At 29.6% G+C, this 22,026-nt stretch overlaps 1 protein-coding gene across 1 annotated transcript; it reads right to left on the reverse strand.

The window, feature by feature from the left end:
• Positions 1-489: 489 nt before the first annotated feature.
• LOC114182627 (probable NADH dehydrogenase [ubiquinone] 1 alpha subcomplex subunit 5, mitochondrial) lies at positions 490-4,150 on the reverse strand. The gene is made up of 2 exons (XM_028069529.1): positions 3,716-4,150; positions 490-901 (listed from the first exon to the last, which is right to left on the reverse strand). The coding sequence occupies exons 1-2, from the start codon at positions 4,026-4,028 to the stop codon at positions 705-707; spliced, it is 510 nt and encodes a 169-aa protein (XP_027925330.1). The 5' UTR covers positions 4,029-4,150; the 3' UTR covers positions 490-704.
• Positions 4,151-22,026: the final 17,876 nt, after the last annotated feature.

Below are 22,026 nucleotides of genomic sequence, written 5' to 3' on the forward strand. Positions count from 1 at the left end.
AATTTGGGATGTTTTAAAACCAAGAAATCTGAACTTTGTGATCCCTTCGCACCCCTAAAAGAATAGTGTTTACAGAGCAAAAGTAGAATGTTGGAGAGGTTGATGATAGAATGCAGGATTTCTAACTTACTCCTGACATGACTTCTTATCATCATCTTCATGTGTGATTAAGCAAACTTTTGAAAAGCTAATATTCTGACTGGGCCATTTAATGTTATAAATGGGATATGTATCCCTGAGCATATGAAAAATAAAGTAATGGTAAGTGTGTGATTCAGATGGGAAAATTTTGATAGACCAAACAGAATCCTTGAAATTTCAGTGTGGAAGAAGGTCAACGAGACAAAATGTTAATTATGCAGTTTCAACGTATTTGGAGAAAGAAACCGTCCAGCGGACTCACTGGAATAGTACTTCACTTTATTTATGTAGACAAATTCGACAGTGGTGTAATCCAGATAAATAAATAAAATATTAATTAAGAATCTGTGAACAAAATTATTCCATGCATAATATTATTTACTTGTAAATTGAAACAAGAAACAATTGTTATTCCAAACCATTCAAGTTATTTAGAAGCTCAGCTTTTCTACCAAAAAAAACTGCTTCAAGTCTGAAAATAGTTCATGCAAACTACAACAGTTCAACATAGAAAAGAAAAATATGGTCAAATTGATCAACCAAAGATCTAAAGTGGGTGCAAATCATGTCTTGGACGGTGATTCAGTAGAGGTAGCAGGAGGAGTATCTTTTCCTGATTGCGACGAAAGTGTCTCTAGTGTCTTGTGAAATTCTGTAGGGAGAGGAGGTGGTCGGTGGAGAGGAACATGCTTAGGAACTGGTGCATCATTCTCAATCACCTCACATTCATAATCATCTGGAACACCCCACGGTTCCCACTCTGCATTCCAAAATATACATTCAATATATGACAATCATATTTCTAATTATTCATGCAAAAACATTTCAAAGTACGCATATAACAATTGCCTTTTATAGATAGGTTAAACGTATAATTTAATCCATATATATATATATATATATATATATATATATATATATATATATATATATATATATATATATATGTTGTGAGTTCTAAATTTGGTCTCTATATGTAAAAATCTCATTAAATTGATCCTTTTAAGTTTAAACTATCAATTTAGTCTCTGTCACGCTGAATACCCTTTCGAATTCTTATTTTGTTTGAATGCAGAACATATTTTTTCGTATTCACTTTTACTTGCAAAAATGTTATTTTGTTTTTACTTGGGTTCCCATTCTCAAAATTTGAATAAGAGTAAAAACAATGTTGTCAAAGAATTCCAAAATAATTATACTTTTTCATTATTCCATGATGAAAATTTTAGTTCAATGTCTGGTTTAAAGTAAAAATAATGAAACTTGAAACGGCAAGTTAATTTTTGTTATATAGTGAGAAGAATGATTATCAAACAGCAAAAATTAGGAGATACCGAAAAAATGTAGCTTTGCATTAAAGCAAGGAAGAGTCAAAGTTAAAACCATTGTCAAGAAATAACAAATGACTTTGGAACTAGGCTGCATCTGTGATAAAAGGAAAAGCCAACAACTGCCAAATTCATAATGTGAATAAAACTCAACCTGGATTAGCAAAATTCAAAATACCCTAACCAAGGTAAAATCCCCATTCATATACACAGTATACACATGTGGACAAAGAGCACTAAAATTACTACTCAACCTATTCCAGACCAAGTTGTCACACCAAGACATACAAAAATTTTTGTAACAAAATAATCACGATTCAAATCTCAATTCAATAACCATGTACAAAAAAATCAAGGCTAACTACCACTTAGATTTGTAAGCTATATAGACCATAAGTTTAGATGCTTAAAAATTAAGGAATTTCTCATGCACAAGATCTTAAGTAAAATATATTCAGGGCCATCAAAACCAATATTGACCAAGCTGCATTATATACTAAATGCTCTTATAGTTTACAAGTTGTGTAGGAAATAGTTTACAACCATGACCAGCCTAGGAAATAAAATATTTTTTTATGCAACAGATGATGAATGACAATGATTGGTTGCTAATTATCATTTACCAATACTACAATTGCTGAAGACTCACATAAATAGGTTAAAGGATAACAGAGGATATAGTGACCCTATAATATATCATAATGGGATAAGTAAATCAGGAGATGAAATGTACATGCAACTTTGTTCCACACAATAATTTGACTCATCCACTTTTAAGCAACAAAATCAACCGAAAATTGATCAGTCTCTAACAAAAGTTCAAACGTTTATATGAAACTAGAGGATTTTTTTCCTTATTTCAAGTATATTCATCCTTTGCAATCAATAGCTAATTATTCTTACACAGAAATGAAACTTAGTGCAATTTCCTAGGAAGAAAAAGCTCAGCTAAGGTAAAGTATCTCCCTTCCACTTATCACTACCCCCTCCCAAATTTTGCAATGATATAAGATTCTCTTTCCTGTCAACTTTCTTTCATCCAGTTAAGATTGCATTACATTTGAAAAAAATGCCCCAAAGTTAATGCTTGAACTCTACCCAATACAATTAATATTCTGTAAATGTATTATGAATTATTTAAGTATTACCCATGACTTTGGCGGGATTTTTACTATATTGGTGCAATTTGGAAACAAAATTACCAAAATGGGTAAATTTTTAAAAAGTACGAAGGTACCCACCTTTGTAATTTTTAAAAAAAATTAACCATTCCAAACTGCACTTGATTGGTAAATTTTCAAATTCGGCATTGTACAGATATTCATAAATATTGTGCACAATAGGTACAGCTTGTGGATAAAAAAATGGAATGCTCACAAGATGTAACTACACATTCATAGTTTGAACAGGCTAAAAAATTCTCATGGGCAGTGAAAAGTAACAAAAATGAGGAAGTGGTTGCAGAACAATTGCTAGGCTTGAAAATGTATTTGTTAGAAAATTGTATGTACAGGAGAATATATATTCAAAGGAGTTTTGCTCCCCTTCATGTAGTTCAAACTCTGATTGGCCTGGGAGAGAGCATAATGTATAGCATAGACGGCTTTGATAGAGCTATGTTACGGAATTTTGCATAATGTTGGTGATAAACATGACTGATGGAGAACAAACTGACTTTCATATTGCATTTACTATCTTTATCGTATCTCTGACTCAATCCAAAATGTTTGAGCAGGATAGCATAACACAGCACAATTACTATTAAAATGTCACTGATGATAATGTTTGAACAAGTATTTGAAAATCTGTAAAGCAATGCAAAGGTTTTAACACAAGTTGAAGATCCTAATCAGAAACTGTGAGAATAATACAAGTCCAAAGGATTTAGTATGGTCATACTCTTATCACAAAAATCAACAGTAACCTTAGATGAGCTGCCAGCGGTCATTTCATAGAACAAAAATTTTAACTAAACCTAAGAAATTCATCAGTTGCACGACCACATTTGCTACCGCAAAAGCCGCATTTTTAGCAATTCTATGCAATATCAAGGATCACGACGAAATTGAAATGGCCAATTAAAACCGACAAAAGAAAATATACAAAAGTCGAATCCAGATTACTCTACCATTAGATTAATTGATTTCACAACCCACACAGGATCATCCACCAAACCACTCAACGGGAAATTCATAACAAAATATTTAAAGAAAATTAAATTAAAAGGAAGAAGCAATGGAGAATACCGATCATATAGGAAATGAGCTTGAGCTCATCCTGAGCCTCTTCGATGAGTTCCTCGACCTGGCCGCAACCGAGCCGTTTCTCGATGGCTTCCCAGTCCTCCTCCTCTTTGCACACGCCCAACCGGTGTTTCGTGAAGCTCTCCACCGCCTTGCGGTAACCCTCGTCTTCTGGAACCTTCTGGATCTCCTTCAGCGTCTTGCTGTAGAGTCCGATCAGCACCTCCCTCGCGTTCGGCACCACCTCCAGCCCCACGATCCCCGTGGAAGCCTTAACCTTCGCCATCAACGGCCGCGCCACCGCACGTAGAAACATCTTCACTTACGATCTCACTCTCCCCCAATGTCTCCAAACACGATGCTGTTCGAGTCTCACAGAGAAATGAGACCGTGCGTGGCTTCGAAATGGAGAAGCCCCCGATTGGGCCTGTAGCTCCTTGGCCTAAATGGCCCAAATAGGGTGGGCTTGCAAATAGCCCGTTTCCCAAAGGCTTTTACTTTTTAATTTGAAACTTTCCGGAAAAGAATAAAGAAATCGCTAATTTTAATACATTAATATTCAATCGGATTATTCTTTCCTAAATCAGTATATACAAATAGATATTAATATAAAATTATTTATATATCAAATTAACATAATATATTTTTTAGATATACTAAAATTTAAATAACTGATTTTTTTATTATCCCATTTTAACAAAATTTGAAAAAAAAATCATATAAAACTACAATTTAACCCTTGATAAATATTACCTTTTATATATATTTATTGAATATGTAATTAAATGAATGTTTTAAATGAAAAAAAAATCTTAAAATGATAAATTAGAACAAACAATTATAATTATTAAATTAAGATTAAAAATTGTAAAGGGATAAGATCAAGAAAATTGTGTCTTTCTTCTCTTTCCCTTTCCCTCCTCTGATACAATTACACTTATTTTTATACTTGTTTTCATGTTAGCAAAACAAAATATCAAGATGAAAAGAACTATCCACGAATTAATTTTAATTTGGTTTTGATCTGATTCTTTCTTATTTTTAGTGTTAATTTGATTGTTACAACGGTTGTTCATATTAAGAGTTGTTTTTATTTGAAACATTTGTTGTACATATAATTATAGAACATCAATTTTGCACTACAAAGAATAATTTTCTATCACGTTTTCTCAAAACTAAATTAATTGATCTTTTAACTCGTTAAAAATTAATTGACATATTATTTTTGTCTTTCAAATATTACTTTCACTAATTTCATATTTTATAGAGACCCAAAGGTTTTGCTAACATGTGTATTAATATAAATTAACCTACTAAAGCAGATGCAATTTTTTAGCATATACAAGACAAAAATGATGTATTTAAGGCTAATACATCATGCATGATTTTTTATAGGATTTTTTTTTAATTGATGGTTTGACCTTAAAAATGTAAAATTGGAAAATGAGAAACTCTCATCTCATTGCTTGCCCCTGCATCCATGGATCATTCACATCGCTGTTCAAAAACATTTTATTTTCTCCTTCATTTTGTGTTTAAATGAGAAACTTAAAAAAAAAAAAAGTCTTTCATTTTAATTAAAAAATTTAAAATCTTTTATGACGATAAAGAGTTTTAAAGTAAATTGAAATTAGAAAGATTTGATTATTTAAAATTTTAAATAAGATTTTGAATTTTTTTTTTTTATTTTTTCCTATCAAATCTATGTCTTTTTTTATTTTATTTTTCTTTCTAGTTTAACACCATTGTCTTGATATTAGTTTTTTATTGATAGATTTTTCTTTCCAAGTTAAAATTAATTATGATTATTTTCAGTCATTATTTCAATTTCTTTTTTTCGTTAATATAAGTTAATTATTTTTTTAAACTGACGAGTTTTTTTCAAGATAATTATATTTTCCAATCTGTATTAAACATAATTATTATTGTTAATACCAATAAATATTATTTTCAAATTGATGATAATCAGGTTTGTTTCGCCGAACATCGATGAGAGTATAGGTGATGCTTATTTCTTTATTAATGTGAATTAAGATTTTTTTTAAACAATATTGGCCAATATATTTTCAACAAATGTTAGATGAGCTATCTTTTTATGGACACCAGATACCAATAAGATTTTTTTTTTAGGTAGAGTTTTTTTAAGTTAACATTTATATCAATTACCTTTTAGTTCTTGAAATTATTTATTTATCGATGTAGGTCAAAATTATTTCTCATAGTCATTTTAACCGATATTATATCACAAAAAATTCTTTAATTACTAACGAAAATTTTATAACTGGACATAGATTTGTTGGTAAAATAATATTTAGTAACAGATTTCATCTATAAAAATAAATATGTTTATATTATCCCTTGCTAAATTAGAATTTTAATTATTGATGAAAAATATTCATCGATAAAATTCGTAGATAATCTAAAATTATTTCGGCAAATTTTTTTGTTTGTAAATTCTATCACTAAAATGACACTATAAAATTTGTTAGTAAATCTGTCGGTAATTGAATTTCTTAAAATTATGAACAAAGATTCACTGGTAAAATAAAATTGTGGTTAATGACAAAAAATTTATCTCTAAATTGGACATCAAATTTTCCACTCAATCTAACAAAATATGTTTATTAATTAATTTCTTAGTGCATGTCGACAAAATAAAATTTTGATTACCGATGAAAATTTTGTTGGTAAAATCAATTGGTAAATTTAGCACCAGAATTTTGGTCTAGTCTGTTGAAATATGTTTATAAATTAATTATATATAATGTAACATCCCTAAGGAATATTACTTAAAAAATAAAAGAAACAAATTATATCAAAAGTCGTCTCGATAAAAATCCCAACGCAGGAAAATTTAAATTTATGAAAACATGCACCACAACTCATAACTTAAACATTAAAGTGTTACAAGTTCTCAAGATTCGTGTTTGTAAATAAAAGCATGATAAAGTACATATGAGAAAAACCCTAGCTCTACTTCCAAAACTAGCCCTCACTCCGTCGCCTGGACATCCCCAACACCACCTGTATCAACATCTGCTCCCGTGTAACGAATCACACGATCATCGCCATACACACACAGAAAGGGTGAGCTGAGAAAAATAAAATAACAGATATATAATACATAAGATAAATTACACACCCAACTTATTTAGTCTACATAGTTCTTGGCCAAGACCTTAACCCCAAGGCTTTTCAGCCTTCAAATCATACAAATGGATAGCCTTGGACTAGGGAATATGATGCTCACACGAACCTGCCCGCTCGTAGTCCTGCCTCTACGAACCTCCCCGCTCGTAGTCCTGCTCTACGGACCTGCCCGCCCGTAGTCCAACACATGTGATCCACCAGCCCCGTACCTCCCCACACGTGGCATCTCTCAACCGTGAGCACGGAACATACGAACCTACCTCGCTCGTATCCTCACGTGAGAGTAGCTGGATATGAACCTCCCCGTTCATATCATCACATGTTAACCACCATCCATGAACCTACCCACTCATGGCACAGCATCTCCCGATCCAAGTGTAGCATCATTGTCAATTAAAATCAACGCACACAAGTCATAACCTGCAGCGACATTGCCTGGCGCAGTACCCAGCGCCGCTAGGCGACACAAGCCCAGATCGCCTGGCGGTACCTGCCCGCCGCCAGGCGCCAGCGCCCTTCCAGTGTCACTGTATTTCAACCACTGCCTGGCGAGCATACCTTTGCGCCAAGCGCCACGCAATGCAGATCTCCTCCCTACTGCTCCTATTGCCTGGCGGGATCAGTGATCCGCCAGGCGCCATACCAGAAGCATTATGCTATAGGTTTTGACACACAATTGGGTTGACTCTATGATCCAGATTACTCTATGGTACATTGTTCACTCATGTTTCAGTACCTGATTCTGATTTCCCATCGACTTCAACTGGATTTGGTTTCTCTATAACCCAACACTATCATTTTAACCCTTTCCATTAGGGTTCACCTACACTTATGTAAATTACATCATGTCTCAGTTTACCAATAGCGAAACCCAATTCCACTCATTTCTGTTACCCAATTAAGCTTATCAGTATTAATCCTATATTTACCCAATGGATCGAGCACTCTTCCATTACCCAACAACTCTTTCCAATTTCCATTTGTGCAACCCATTGAAATTCATAATTCTAACTTATCTATCATTCTTGTCTAACACTATCGATCAATGCTATCAGTCTTTTCTAACATCAGACTATTAATCTACCATCATGTTTATTACCTATTAGACCACTTGGCACCCCATTTGCACACACCAATTCATTACCCGGGATATAGGCATAATCGCTTTCTATTCCTCTATATTACCCTCATTCAAGCTAACTTCTCTCCGAAACCATCTCACCCATAATTCCTCTCACCGCCACTGCACTAGACTTCTCAGTGTGAAGCTTTCCAGTGGCCATCACCTGGCGGCCAATAAGATGCCGCTAGGCGGCACGTCAGTGTCTAATAAAATCCTAGATTTCTTGCTCCTGCGAACTCACTTCTTCTCTTCTACTGTTCCATCCATCACCACCCATTACTCTCGCGAAACCCGATCATTTTATACCACTAAACCACTCCATAATCACATACCAAATCAAATAAATGCATCATTGGTATCAAGCTTTTGATAATTCAGAACCCTTCACACACTTACTTGAACCCCTAGGTCTCGCAATCGCAACCTAAATTCTAACCACTCGTAGAGACATCGTATCAGTATAATCAATCATCAAATAAGGCAAAAATATCAAATGGAACCTCAACACATGATGAAATTTCTGAAGGCAAAGCAAAAGATCAACAAACCTAGCACACCGCCTGGCGGAATTCAACTCACCGCCAGGCAACTCGAAACAAAACCCAGAACTGGGTTATACTGATGTGCCGCCTGGCGGCACCTGCATGCCCGCCAGGCGGTTTCTGGACAAAGAGCCCAGAATTTCGCGAAAACAACATAATTCAATATGTAGGTTCATGAAACCCGATTTATACCAACACAGTACATTTAGCACGAATCAAAAAGCATCAAAACAACTCCCCTTACCTCTGATCCTCGCTCCAAACTCAGATTTAACGTGACTTTAACCCAAAAACACCCTTGTCCTTTGCTTGCACTCTAACAATGGTTTGTTCTCAACCCCTTGCTCTGCACCATGCCAATTGCCTCAGAAACCTCCTCCCAAACCCTTACACTCAACTCTCAGCCTCTTTCCTCTAATCTCTTTTCCTCTCTCACAATTACTCTCTCTTAATTACCCTTTTTAGTGCCTTACACGAATTTTAATAAAAAAAATTAGACTAAGGCTAATCAATGTTTAATTAACCCAGTGTTTTTCAGCCCTTAGGTTACCTCTCCATTGGCTGCTAGGTTTCTAACCCTTTCACATTCATGCCAAAGGAAAAATTGGCAAAAAGAAATTATTTAGTTCTCAACAAAGTTTGAACTCACATCCCTACAATCACAAAGCAAATCCACAACCAATTCAACCAATTCACAATTGTGATAACTTTTTAGATTTTAAGGTTATGTGATCACATCACTCTTTAAAATATATAACTTAAAAATTCATAATTAATTAACATGCAAATGGCACACATAGGACTTGAACCCAAGTCCTCACACACAATAAAGTACTCTCAACCAATTGAGCTAGTACTTTTCAATGTCATAGCTCCACACATTAATTGCTTTAAATATTTCTATTACACGCCATAATTAAATAATTATTTAAATAACTATTTAATTTTCTCGGGTCTTACATAAAGAGTTTTCTTTCCATGTTAAAATTAATTATGATTATTTTCAATCATTATTTCAATTTTTTTTTCATTAATATAAGTTAATATTTTTTTTAAAACTGACGAGTTTTTTTCAAGATAATTATATTTTCCGATCAGTATTAAACATAATTATTATAGTTAATATCAATAAATATTATTTTCAATTGGTGATAATCAGGTTTGTTTTCACCGAAGATCGATTAGAGTATAGGTCATGCTTATTTTTCGATTAATGTGAATTAAGATATTTTTTTAAACAATATTGGCCGATATATTTTTAAATGTTAGATGAGCTTTCTTTTTATGGACACCATATACCAATAAGACTATTTTTTTAGGTGGAGTTTATAATACCCTAAAAAATGGCGTTTTAAAAATGATAGTGGTTTAAAAATAGTGATACTCGATTATTTTAATATTAAAAAGGTTTAGTATAAATAGAATTGTTATAAACGAGTTTCTTTATTTTAAAACACACTTTCTCTCTAGAAACCACTTTTCCAGAGTTCTCTGACTTCTCTCTAGAGCTTTTGTCGATCGTCTGATTGAAGAACCGAGATCGTAGGATTGATCCTCTCGGCGAGCTCTTCAAATTGGACTGATCAGTTCTTCGTTCGCGTAAGTTGAGTTTTTGACTTCTTTTTTAGTTTTTTTCTGTTTTGTATTGCATGCGAGCCTTCTTCCGCTTGTATACAATGTTTTAATCATCAGTATAAGTCTTTGCTGGTCAGTGATCAAAACGGTATGTCCTGATCGTTCTTGTGATGTTTCTATGTGTAGATAGAGCATCCTGTGGAGTTAGAGGCGTTGACGTTTTTAAGGCGTTGACGTTTATAAAGTTGTCTAAGCAGGATAACAGGTAAGGGAAGCTATCTGTTTTCTTTGATTTCGCATGAAAATCCTTCTGGTGCTTTTGATTACATGATTGGGTATGAATTAAGTGCTTGAATTGAGAAATTGATTGTATGATTGAATTTGTGCGTGATTCTGGACTGTTGCATGTGAGAACAGATTGTGAATCTGGTATTTTCGCATAAACGAGCAACTCTTGCCTGAGCGAAAACACCAAAAACTCATCCCCTATCTCTGCGCGAGATCTCGCCTATGCGAGTCAGTCTCGCTTCGTCTAAGCGAGACAGCTTATCCTGAGCAAGAATTCGCCCAGAGTTTGAGTTGTTCTCTGTTTCAAGCCTCACTCAGGCGAGAATGACTCGCCTAAGCGAGAGAGCCCTTTCGCCTGGGCGAAAACCTCTACAACTGAGTGTTATTTCTCTGTTTCTTATGGATTAAGCTATGTTTAAATGTTAAAATGTGAACTTAGTTGTGATATGCATGAATTGTTATGACTGGTAATATGTGTCGTGAAATTCCATGAAGTTGGAATATGAGAAGATGTGGGTGAACTAGAATTTCAAGGGAAATTCTAAGAGGAATGTTTAGTGTATGTAAGGACATAAAGACTCAGTTTTGGTTGGTATCCTGACGCTCCAATAACCATTCAGGCTCATGTAGAGCATAATGGATTATGTCGTGTGGAGTAGCAAGAGATCCTAGTCTTTGGACTCGATCAGTCTTAGACGCGAAGGGGACTTACCCTGGGAGTAGTTGGGTGATAACCCCTTGTGCCCAAACTCTGCAGAGTTTGGGAACCGTCACAGGTGCACACCACCAAGAGATCCAATGTCGCTTACATAATCCGGATATCGAGTCTAGAGTAATATATCTGCATTTGTGTTTGTGGTGGTTTATGTGATTCTGGTGAAAATGAGAGAGATTGCATGATTTATGTTTATAATTGAATTGTATGATTCCTTTAATCAGATTAGCTTACCATTGCTTTCTCTGTGTCTGTCTCGTGTTGTATGTTTTCCTTTTGCGATGATCACCTTTTTCGGTGGGAGCAGATGTGGTTGCAGCATCAAAGGCACTTCTGAAGGATGAAGAGCCATCGTTTTAGGTTGAGGAAGAGGTTTCTAGTGGAAGCTTTTGCAGTGGTCAGTTTAAATATAAAGTTTATTAGTTTAGTTTGAGTGTATAAGTGATATATTTTTATAGTCACATTTTTTGTAAGATTGTATTAATATATTGTGTACACCGGCCTATCTATTTTGGAACTATGATGAAACTTCCTAATTTTATTAGTTTTAAGCTGCTAAAATTGGGATGTTACAAAGTTTTTTTAGTTAAAATTTATATCAATTACTTTTTAGTTCTTGAAATTATTTATTTATTGATGTAGGTCAAAATAATTTCTCAATTCATTTTTGTTATAGTCCTTTTAACCGATATCATATTACAAAAAATTCTTTAATTGCTAACGAAAATTTTATATATGAACATAAATTTATTGGTAAAATAACATTTAGTAACGGATTTTATCTATAAAAATAAATATGTTCATATTATCCCTTGCTAAATTAGAATTTTAATTACTGATGAAAAATATTTATCGATAAAATTCGTAGATAATCTGAAATTATTCCACCAAATTTCTTTGTTTGTAAATTTTAGGTTAAAATACCTTTATAGTCCCAATTTTTGTCAAGTTTTTTCAAATAAGTCCTAATTTTGGTTTTGTGTTCAAATAGGTCCTAATTTTCCTCAATTTTGTTCAATTGGGTCTTTTTTTGCTAACACCGTTTAAATCATTAACGACCATAAACAGTGACTGCCACGTGTCACTTCGTGATTTTTTAAAATTTTTTATTTTATTTTTTTGAATTTTTTTTTATTTTCTAAATTTTTTTTGAAGTTTTTCTTAAATTTTTTTAAAATGTACATGTGTCAACCCAGTAGCGTGTCACGTGTCACTTCGTGGTTTTTTTGAATTTTTTTTTTAAAAATTTAAATGTCCACATGTCAACCCAGTAGTGTGTCGCGTGTCAAAGTCAATGTTCTATATTCAATTTGGTCCCTATATTTGTTATTTTTGTTCAATTTAGTCTCAATTTTTGTTAACATTAACCAATTTGGTCCCTATCAAAGATGTGATCAAATTTAATTTTTATATCAAAGTTATAATGATGTGAATTTTAATATATTATATAAAAATATTTAATAAAAAATGTGAATTTTAATATAAAAATTAAATTTAGTTTCAATTTGGAGAGGGACCAAATTGGTTAATTTTAACAAAAATTGGGACTCAATTGAACAAAAATAAAAAATATAGGGACCAAATAAAATATAGAACATTGACTTTGACACGTGGCACGCTACTCGGTTGACACGTGGATATTTTAAAAAAAATTTAAAAAAATTCAAAAAAAATTCAAAAAAAATTCAAAAAAATAAAGAAAATAATAAAAAAAATTCAAAAAAACCACGAAGTGACACGTGGCACGCTACTGGGTTAACACGTGTACATTTTAAAAAATTAAAAAGAATTCAAAAAATAAAAATAAAAATTCAAAAAAACCACAAAATGACATGTGGCAGTCACTGTTCATGGTTGTTAATGATTTAAATGGTTTTAGCAAAAAAGAACCTAATTGAACAAAATTGACGAAAATTGAGACCTATTTGAACACGAAACCAAAATTAGGACTTATTTGAAAAAAATTGACGAAAATTAGAACTAAAAATGTATTTTAACCTAAATTTTATCACTAAAATGGCACTATAATTCTATCAGCAAAGATTCATTGGTAAAATAAAATTGTGGTTAATAACAAAAAAAATTGTCTCTAAATTGGGCGTCAAATTTTCCACTCAATCTAATAAAATATGTTTATTAATTAATTTCTTAATGCATGTCGACAAAATAAAATTTTGATTACCGATGAAAATTTTGTTGGTAAATTTAGCACTAAAATTTTTGTCTAGTTTGTTGAAATATGTTTATAAATTAATTATATATGAGTGAGGAAAAGAAGAGAATGAGTAGAAGAAGAAGAAGGAAACGAAGGAGGTGGAGGGATAAGGTAGTGTATATACATATACATATATATATATATATATATGTATATATGTATATATATATATGTATATATGTATATATATATGTATATATGTATATATGTATATATATATGTATATATGTATATATATATGTATATATACATATATACATATATATATACATATATACATATATATATATATATTACAATTAAGAAAATTAAAATTAAAAACTATATAGCAGATGGATTAATCAAACTTAGAAGTTAACGGATAAACTCTAATTACTTGTAGTAATATGCAACTAAAAGATCAACACTCACATTGAATTCTTGATACTTAGTTATAAATATATTTGAAATTCATCTTTAAATTGAAAACTATATGAAATATTGATTCAAACAACACTAAACATTTCACGAATTATATGTAGGATAAGATGGCACAACGAAACCGATGAAACATATCATTAATCAATACCAGTACAAAGAATAAAAAAAGTTTACATTCAATCCCAACACAAGATAGTTTAGTTTCTTATGATAATGGATCTAGGCACAAGGATTTGGAGTTGTTCTCCCCCTTCCATATCTCTTACAAAAGATATTACATAAGTGTCTAAGAATAGTTCTAGAGAAAAGCTAAAATTAGTATATCTAAAACAGAACATGACTCTATTTTCATGAAAAATATAACACAACTTCAACTTCAATTGAGGTGATAACCTATTAAGGGTTCCTCCCTCGGAGGGTTTTCTCTTTGGCTTATGCTTTTGTTTTGATGGTCAACGTTAGAGGTTTCCTCCCTTATATTGTGTTTGTTTCTAATGATGTCTTCATGAGGAAAGAAAAACGGGTGTTGTGTGTGTTTGTTTTAGAATAAATGCAATGAAATACGAGCAAGAATTTGAAGATAAGTAGCAAAGGAGTGTCCCTGCTGTGGAGAGAAGAATTGTTGTGAAAGACAATCACCATGTTAAAATTATGCATTTGCCTTAGAATTTGATAATAATAATAATAAAAGTAATTATTTTAACATAATTTACATTAATTATTTTTTATTTTAAATTATTTTTATGATCAAGGATAAAATGGTAATCATATAATTTTATATATTAAAACATTTTTTTAATATATGGTACCTATCACATCATACATAAACTTTCACACGTTTTCATCTCAAATTCACTCAAATCATACCATTCTGCACTTAATCCAAACAACCATGCCTCCACCTCTTTCTCCTCTCAAATATACTTAAATTCATTCTATCAAATCCATCTTCAAATCCAAACACACCTTAGAGAGTTTTCTTCATGGTTCATCTCCCTACTTAAGTGCTCAAGGTTTCCTAGTTGTGAACATTTCCTCTTGTGGCTCAGCACCAATATCATTGCTTAGCTACAAAGGTCATATTTGAATTCTTTCTTAACCTGTATTCAGTGTTGAGTGTTAGATTTGGGCTTGGCTGCATCATTCTTTAATTATTTCAAAAATCTTTGTAAAACACCAAAAATCCATCGATTTCATGATTTTCTAATTTTCAATACCTAATTTTGTAATTTTAAACAAAAAGGGGTTTGATTTACTAAAGATTGTATCAATTTTGTGAAATTTAAGTGTCAAAAACATATACCAAAACAAGTAAATTAGACACTTTTCATAAACAAAACAAATCAACTAAGAACAAAACAAACCCAAATCCAACTTCTCAACAAAAGGAGACAACCAAAATGAAATATACACCCAAAATAAACCACACAATCACAACCTTAGGGTTAGGGTTCAATCGACAGCAAACCTCTGTTGAGAATAGTTAAGGCACACCTTAGATTGCATAGCTTATGGCACAACAAGTGGGACACCAATGGATGATTAGTAAAAATTTGACCCACCTCATGAGGAAAAATGAAATACAAAATAAAAAATTCAAAGCAGTAATTTACAAAACTATTTTCCTCTACACAAGTCTATGGGTTCGTGATTTGTTAAAAAGGATAATAAACTCCCCACTTGGCATAGTGGCAAATGGGAGTAACACTAAAATAAGTGTCAAAACGTTGGTACTCTTATAATTATTGAATGCTCTAAGTTTGTAATACGCGTTTATTGAGTTTCTTGTAACTTGTACAAGACAACTAAGTGTAAATGACTAATTACCTCAAAGTTTGCATTAAACATTTATTGAGTTTCTTATAACTTGTACCAAACAACTAAGTGAAAATGACTAATTACCTTTTATTGACTCTTTGCATATTTTATAAAGAGTCCTGCTAACCAGTGCCTAAGGACATTGTTTAAGGTGTAATTAATGAAATTAAATTTTGTAGAAGTTCAAAGTTAACTGTGATATTAAATTTTATTGACTTTTATTGCATATCTTCTAAAGGATCTTGTTAACCAGTGCGCCAAGAATATTCACTTCTAATAAGTAACACTTTTATATTCACTTTAGGATGACAATTTTATTTTAATATGCACAGATGAAAAGCTTAAATTTAAAAACAAGTGCTTATAAATTAAAGAAAATTGGTTATATAAGCAACTCTTCAATTTTAGCAAATGTGTGAACCTACTTAGATTTTTAAGATAAATATGATTTTTTCTTTTAGTGAAAATTGAATTAGTTTATCTTTTAAACTTTGGTACAATTTAGTCTCTCATATTTAAAAATGTATAGATTTAGTCATTTTAATCAAATTTTGTTAAATTTATTTGATGTTTTAAACACATTTCTTAATTAACATTACTTTTAATGAAAATTATAATTAGTCAATCTTCTAAACTTTTGTCCAATTTAGTCTCCCATATAAATGCTTGATTTTAGTTTTTTTAACCAAATTTTATTGAGTTTATTTGACGTTTTAAATGTGTTTCTCAAATTTTATTGATATAATAAAATTTAGAAAATTTTATATATATATTATTTTATATTTTCAACTAGTTCAGAAATTAATTTAAAAAAAACTTAGATATTTTAACTTATCAATTCAAAACTTTGAAGTTAAAAATTGGGTTAAATATGTTTTTGGTCCCTCATGTTTCAGCGAAATTTGGAATTATTCCTTCATCAAAACTTTTGACCAATTTAGTCCTTCATCTTTCAAAATGCGTGAATTTAGTCCTTTTAACCAAATTTTGTTAAGTTTATATGACGTTTCAAGCGCATTTCATGATAGTATTTAAATTATTTACATTGTTTGACACATTTTTTCTTCAATGTTAACTTAAATACTATCATGAGATGTGCTTGAAACGTCAGATAAACTTAACAAAATTTGGTTAAAAGGACTAAATTCATGCATTTTGAAAGATGAAGGACTAAATTGGTATAAAATTTTGATGAGGGACTAATTCCAAAATTCACTAAAACTTGAGGGACCAAAAACATATTTAACCCTTAAAAATTTATCAAATGTCAACTAATCAAATTAGAAACTTAAGGATAACAACACGTAGGAATAATGTTTATATATTATCGATCCGTCTAAAAAACACATGCTCCGATACTCGGTTGATATTTGTGAAAAAAAATGTTCATAAATTTTTTTTATGTTCACATATTTTTATGGATATTTATGAATATTTTTATATTGTATTTATAAACAAACTTAAATAAAGTTATTTAAAATCATTTTTAAATATTAATTTATATAAAAATATAATTTTATGTACAATTTAAATCAAATTATTTAATAAAATATTAATGTAAATAAATTTATTTTTTCTTTAAAACAATTTAAAATGAATTACACCAAAATATAATTTAAAAAAAATAATCTTATAAAAAACTTCAATTTCATATATTTAAATAAAAAATATATATGAAACAAACTTTAAACCATTATTTATGATTTATATTTCTTTCACAGATAATATTTTTTATTACTTAAATTTTAAAAAATATTCAATAAAATGTATTAATAATTATGAAGTAACTGGTATTGCATTTGTATCTGCTGTCATACTTGTTTTCTTAATAAATAAATAATTAAATACGATTAAATACACAAATTCATTGTCTCTGTAACCGATATGATTTGTGAGTAACATATATAATTTTAATATTAACTTTTTATCTTTGTTAAGGATTGAATTTTAAGGATAACTTGATCTCACAAAACTCTGATTCATAAAGTATGGTTTGCATTCACACTTACATTCTAAGTTGACCTTATCTTTGGTTGATGTGAGACTTCCAACACATCACTCACACAGAGGTATATACATCTCAAATGTAGGACTACACATTAATGGGTAGTTTGATAATGCGTGAAACGATATGTCTAACAAGTAACAAATTTTGCTAAGATAAACTCTATCTAAACAATGACTTTAATACTATGTTAAAAAGTGAACTTTAAGTCTACCATAACTTCACAAAACCGGTTCGTAAGATAAGGTTTGCATTCACACTTACATTCTAAGTTGACCTTATTTGGTCGATGTGGGATTTCCAACACATCCCTCACACTGAGGTATTTACATCTCAAACATAGGACTAAACATTAATAGTGGGTAGTTTGATAACGCATGAAACAATATGTTTAACAAGTAACAAATAAATTTTGCTAAGATAGACTTTATCTAAACAATGACTCTGATACTATGTTAAGAAGTGAACTTTAAGTCTAATTCAATTTAACAAAACTGATTTGTAAGATGAAATTTACATCTACATATATATTATAAATTTGTCTTATTTTTAGTTGAAGTGAGACTTCTAACTTTTTTTTTTATAGAAAATATTATTTATGAATAGTTAAACAATTAATGTGCTTTTAATAATTCTATGCTAAAACTAGTATAAAAGGTTCCTTGGTGCCTCTGTGAAAACATTGTCAAATAAACTTGAAAACATACCATAAAAAAAGTGTGCGGAACTATCTCTGAATACTTATTACATTAAGAAAGGTATGTGATTATTTCTTCATGAGTTTTTATAATAATTTTCTTGATTCTCGAATATACTTGTTCTATTAATGGAACAACCTAAGATCCAATCTTGTTCTCTTTATATTTTTAGCTTTCATCGTTTTGTAAAATTTCTTTATTCAAGAGTTAGATATATGTGTTTCCTCAAATTTCCATTAAACTTGTTTTTGAGCAATAATTTCTCTATTTTTTTCTCTCTAACTTTTCATGATAGTACTTTTTTTCCTATCTAACAAATTTTTATTTGATTTCAATCTCTAAAGATTTTTCATAAAAAATAACATTTTTGTACTCTAATAATTTTATTTTTATACCATAATAATCTTATTTTTGACCTTTTTATTCAAAATTGAATTGATTATTTTGAAAGGGATGTAAAATTAGGGATATTTATAAAATCAGATAAACCTTAACAATTCAAAAAAACTTCAAATTGAATCGATTAATTTGGATTGAACTCGTGGGCTAATTGACTCTAACCGAAATCAATTTAACCAAATAGAAGTGTCATTAATTTCGATAATATATTTATGATTTATAAATCCATATAATCCTAACCAAACCAAAAAATAACATTATTTATTTGTAATTTTCTTATAGTTTTACCCTTTTCATTTAACATCTTATAATATTCTGTAAAAAATGTACTATTATTTAGTTGTCCTAAAGAGAATTTATGTGTGAAATTTTGGCGAAATTTTGGTGTATCTTTTTTCTCTAATATTTTTACATGTTTATATAATAGGAGATCCAATACGAACCAAATGAATCCCTTGTTGATCAAATTAATTATGATATCATAAACATTGAAAAAAATTTCTTAAAAAAAGCTATTAATTTGACAACTGAGCATATTAAAAATGTAATTAATTATAATTATAGTAAATATTGAATACTATTAAAATATTACTATATAATAAATATTTTTATGAAAACCATGCACATGATGAATAGAAACTGTTAACAAAAAATAGCCCAAATCTCTTAAAAATTAAATTTTAATAATACTGTTGCTTAATCAGGTATCAGATATGTTTGAAGAGAGATTCAGAAGTTTTGCATGCAACATTCAGAGTGTGGGGTTTGTTAAAGTTTTGAAGAGACCAAAAGTGAAAATGAAACAAAATTGCAACCATGAAGATGAAGAGTCCCAAAGATGCAACAACAAAACTCAATAGTCCTCAAAGATGCAACAACAAAACTCACATACTCCGGTTAAGGTTGTGTGAGTAATATAAAAAGGTTATATAATATACCTCAAGTACAACTAGGGTTAAGCATGACAAAGAAGATAATTATGCAATTATTTTCTACATCATTATTTAACCTTATTTGCACCATGAGGATTTCAATAAAAAAATTATTATATAAGAATATAAATTTATATATTTACAAAAAATTTATATATAATTTATTTTAAAATAAAACTATTTTTATATTTATAAAAAATATAATATTATTATTGTTAGTAATTAGGTTGACAAATTCTGGGGGACGAAGAACATATTCTTGTTCTAAATTGTTAACCCCCTTCCCACCCCTCAAATATAAATAAATAAATATATATATTAATTTATATTTTTGAGAGTGAGATTAAAGTTGTAATGGTTCAAAGGTGGGGAAATCAGTTGCATATATTTTGTGTTGAATTATTTATTTAGTTGGATATGGAGAGCCTTAGAAGGGTTTATGTTCATATTCTTTTACCATGGCAACAACTTTGTTGAGAGGTTGGGTTGTATGTTGTTACATGGTATGTCATTTTCTTTTATTAACTTTTTCCATATAAGGAAAAAGAAAAATTGATCTAAAATGTATTATTTTGTGTAATGTGACGAAGTTTGAAGTTTATGAAATAATGTGAGCATTATTTTTGTTTATTTTTTTGTAAGCCAAATTTTTTGTTTATTATTTTTTTAATTTTTGTATGATGAGAACGTAAATTATGAAAGCAGCAGAATAATAGTTTAATAAGAAAACTTGAGAAAATGAAAGCAAACATTTATTGAATTAGCCCCTTATTAATAAATATATTAATTGTTATTTGTTACTTTTAATATTTTTGAAAAAGCTAATAATGAGGTCGCAACTTATTCTCTCTCATGTGGATATATTTATTGTGTTTAATAGTGAACAAAATCATTTTCCTATAAAAGAAAAAAAAAACATTATGAAAAAGTGTGACATTTGTGATGTTTAGAATTGTAAATGATTGTAGTTAAAAACGCTACAAACCAAATTTCTAACCATGAAACTAATTGCTAGGTCCACATTATATATTTTTGGAGTTTCACATAACTTGCAAGGGATAAATTATATTTGTATTTATTTACAAATCAAATTAGCCCAATATAATTAGATCTTTAAAATTTGTATTTGATATTTATTGATTTTTTGTGACTATATGATTGGTTAATGTTCTAAGGCATCAAAATGTACTAATATTCAATTAAGTAATTAAATATTTTTGGACTATATAATATTTATTAGATATTTATTGAATTTCATGTAGCTTGCACTTGTCATTTTAAGATATAAAAGATTAATTAGTGTTTAAATCATAAAAGAGTAGTAATTATATTAATTAATTTTGATAATAAATAAATTCTTACTTAATAACTATTAATGTAGTTTTATTTTATTTAAAGGATAAAAATACCTTTAAGTATTATGAGAGTGCGTTTAGTATTTTATTTAATATTTAACTATAAAAGTTAAAAAGCAATTAAATAATAAAATACCTATATTTTATTGTTGTTAAAAGTTAAAATATAATTAAACATAAATTTTTTTAAATTAATATAAAAACCAATAAAAAATAGTATTAAATATCTTAATAGTTTTAAAAAAGTAAAATAAAATTAGAGTATTTATTTGAGACTTCATTGAATTTCTTGATAACTTTTTACAAAATTCCTGATAACCTAACAAAATCTCATGTATTAAAAAAATAAATAATATTTCAATATTTGAAATTATTAATTATAAATATAATATTAAAAAATTGATTACATAAACTTACCATAAAAATTAAAAACTACTTATTTTGTATCAGAATTGTTTAAAAATTCTAAAAGACAATTTTATATTTATAAAATGTGTTATATAAATTTATTATTTTAATTAATAAATTTAATTATTTTGATTTTCAATATAAAAATAATAGTGAAATAGTAGAATTCTCCGTATATAAATATAAATATAAATATATTGAATTTCTTGGAACTTGCATCAAACAATAATGAAGCAGACTAAGTGTATAAACTACTAAATAACGTTTATTGTATTTTGTGCTTTCAAATTAAATTTCAGTTAAACATATTTTAATCTTTGAATATTACGTTAACATGTTTCTACATTAAGTATTTATTGATTTCTTGTAACTTGCACCAAACAAGTAGTAGTATATAAGACTAAATAACGCTTATTGCATAATAAATTGTTTGTATTTTCAAATCTAACTTTTGATGTTCTTAATTTTATAAGAGATAGAACTATACTTAAATTGGATTTTATTGGATTTTATTTTAATTTAAACCATTCATTTAGCCAAGTAGAAGTAGATGAAGGGTGTAGTCTAGGAATGGCAAAAATACCCGCGTGTCCGCGGATATTAGCGGATAAAATCCGCGACAGATAGTTAGTACCCGCGGATAAAATCTGCGGTGGATAGTTAGTACCCGC

The sequence above is a fragment of the Vigna unguiculata genome, chromosome 4, assembly GCF_004118075.2.
Source record: "Vigna unguiculata cultivar IT97K-499-35 chromosome 4, ASM411807v1, whole genome shotgun sequence".
NCBI lineage: Eukaryota > Viridiplantae > Streptophyta > Magnoliopsida > Fabales > Fabaceae > Vigna > Vigna unguiculata.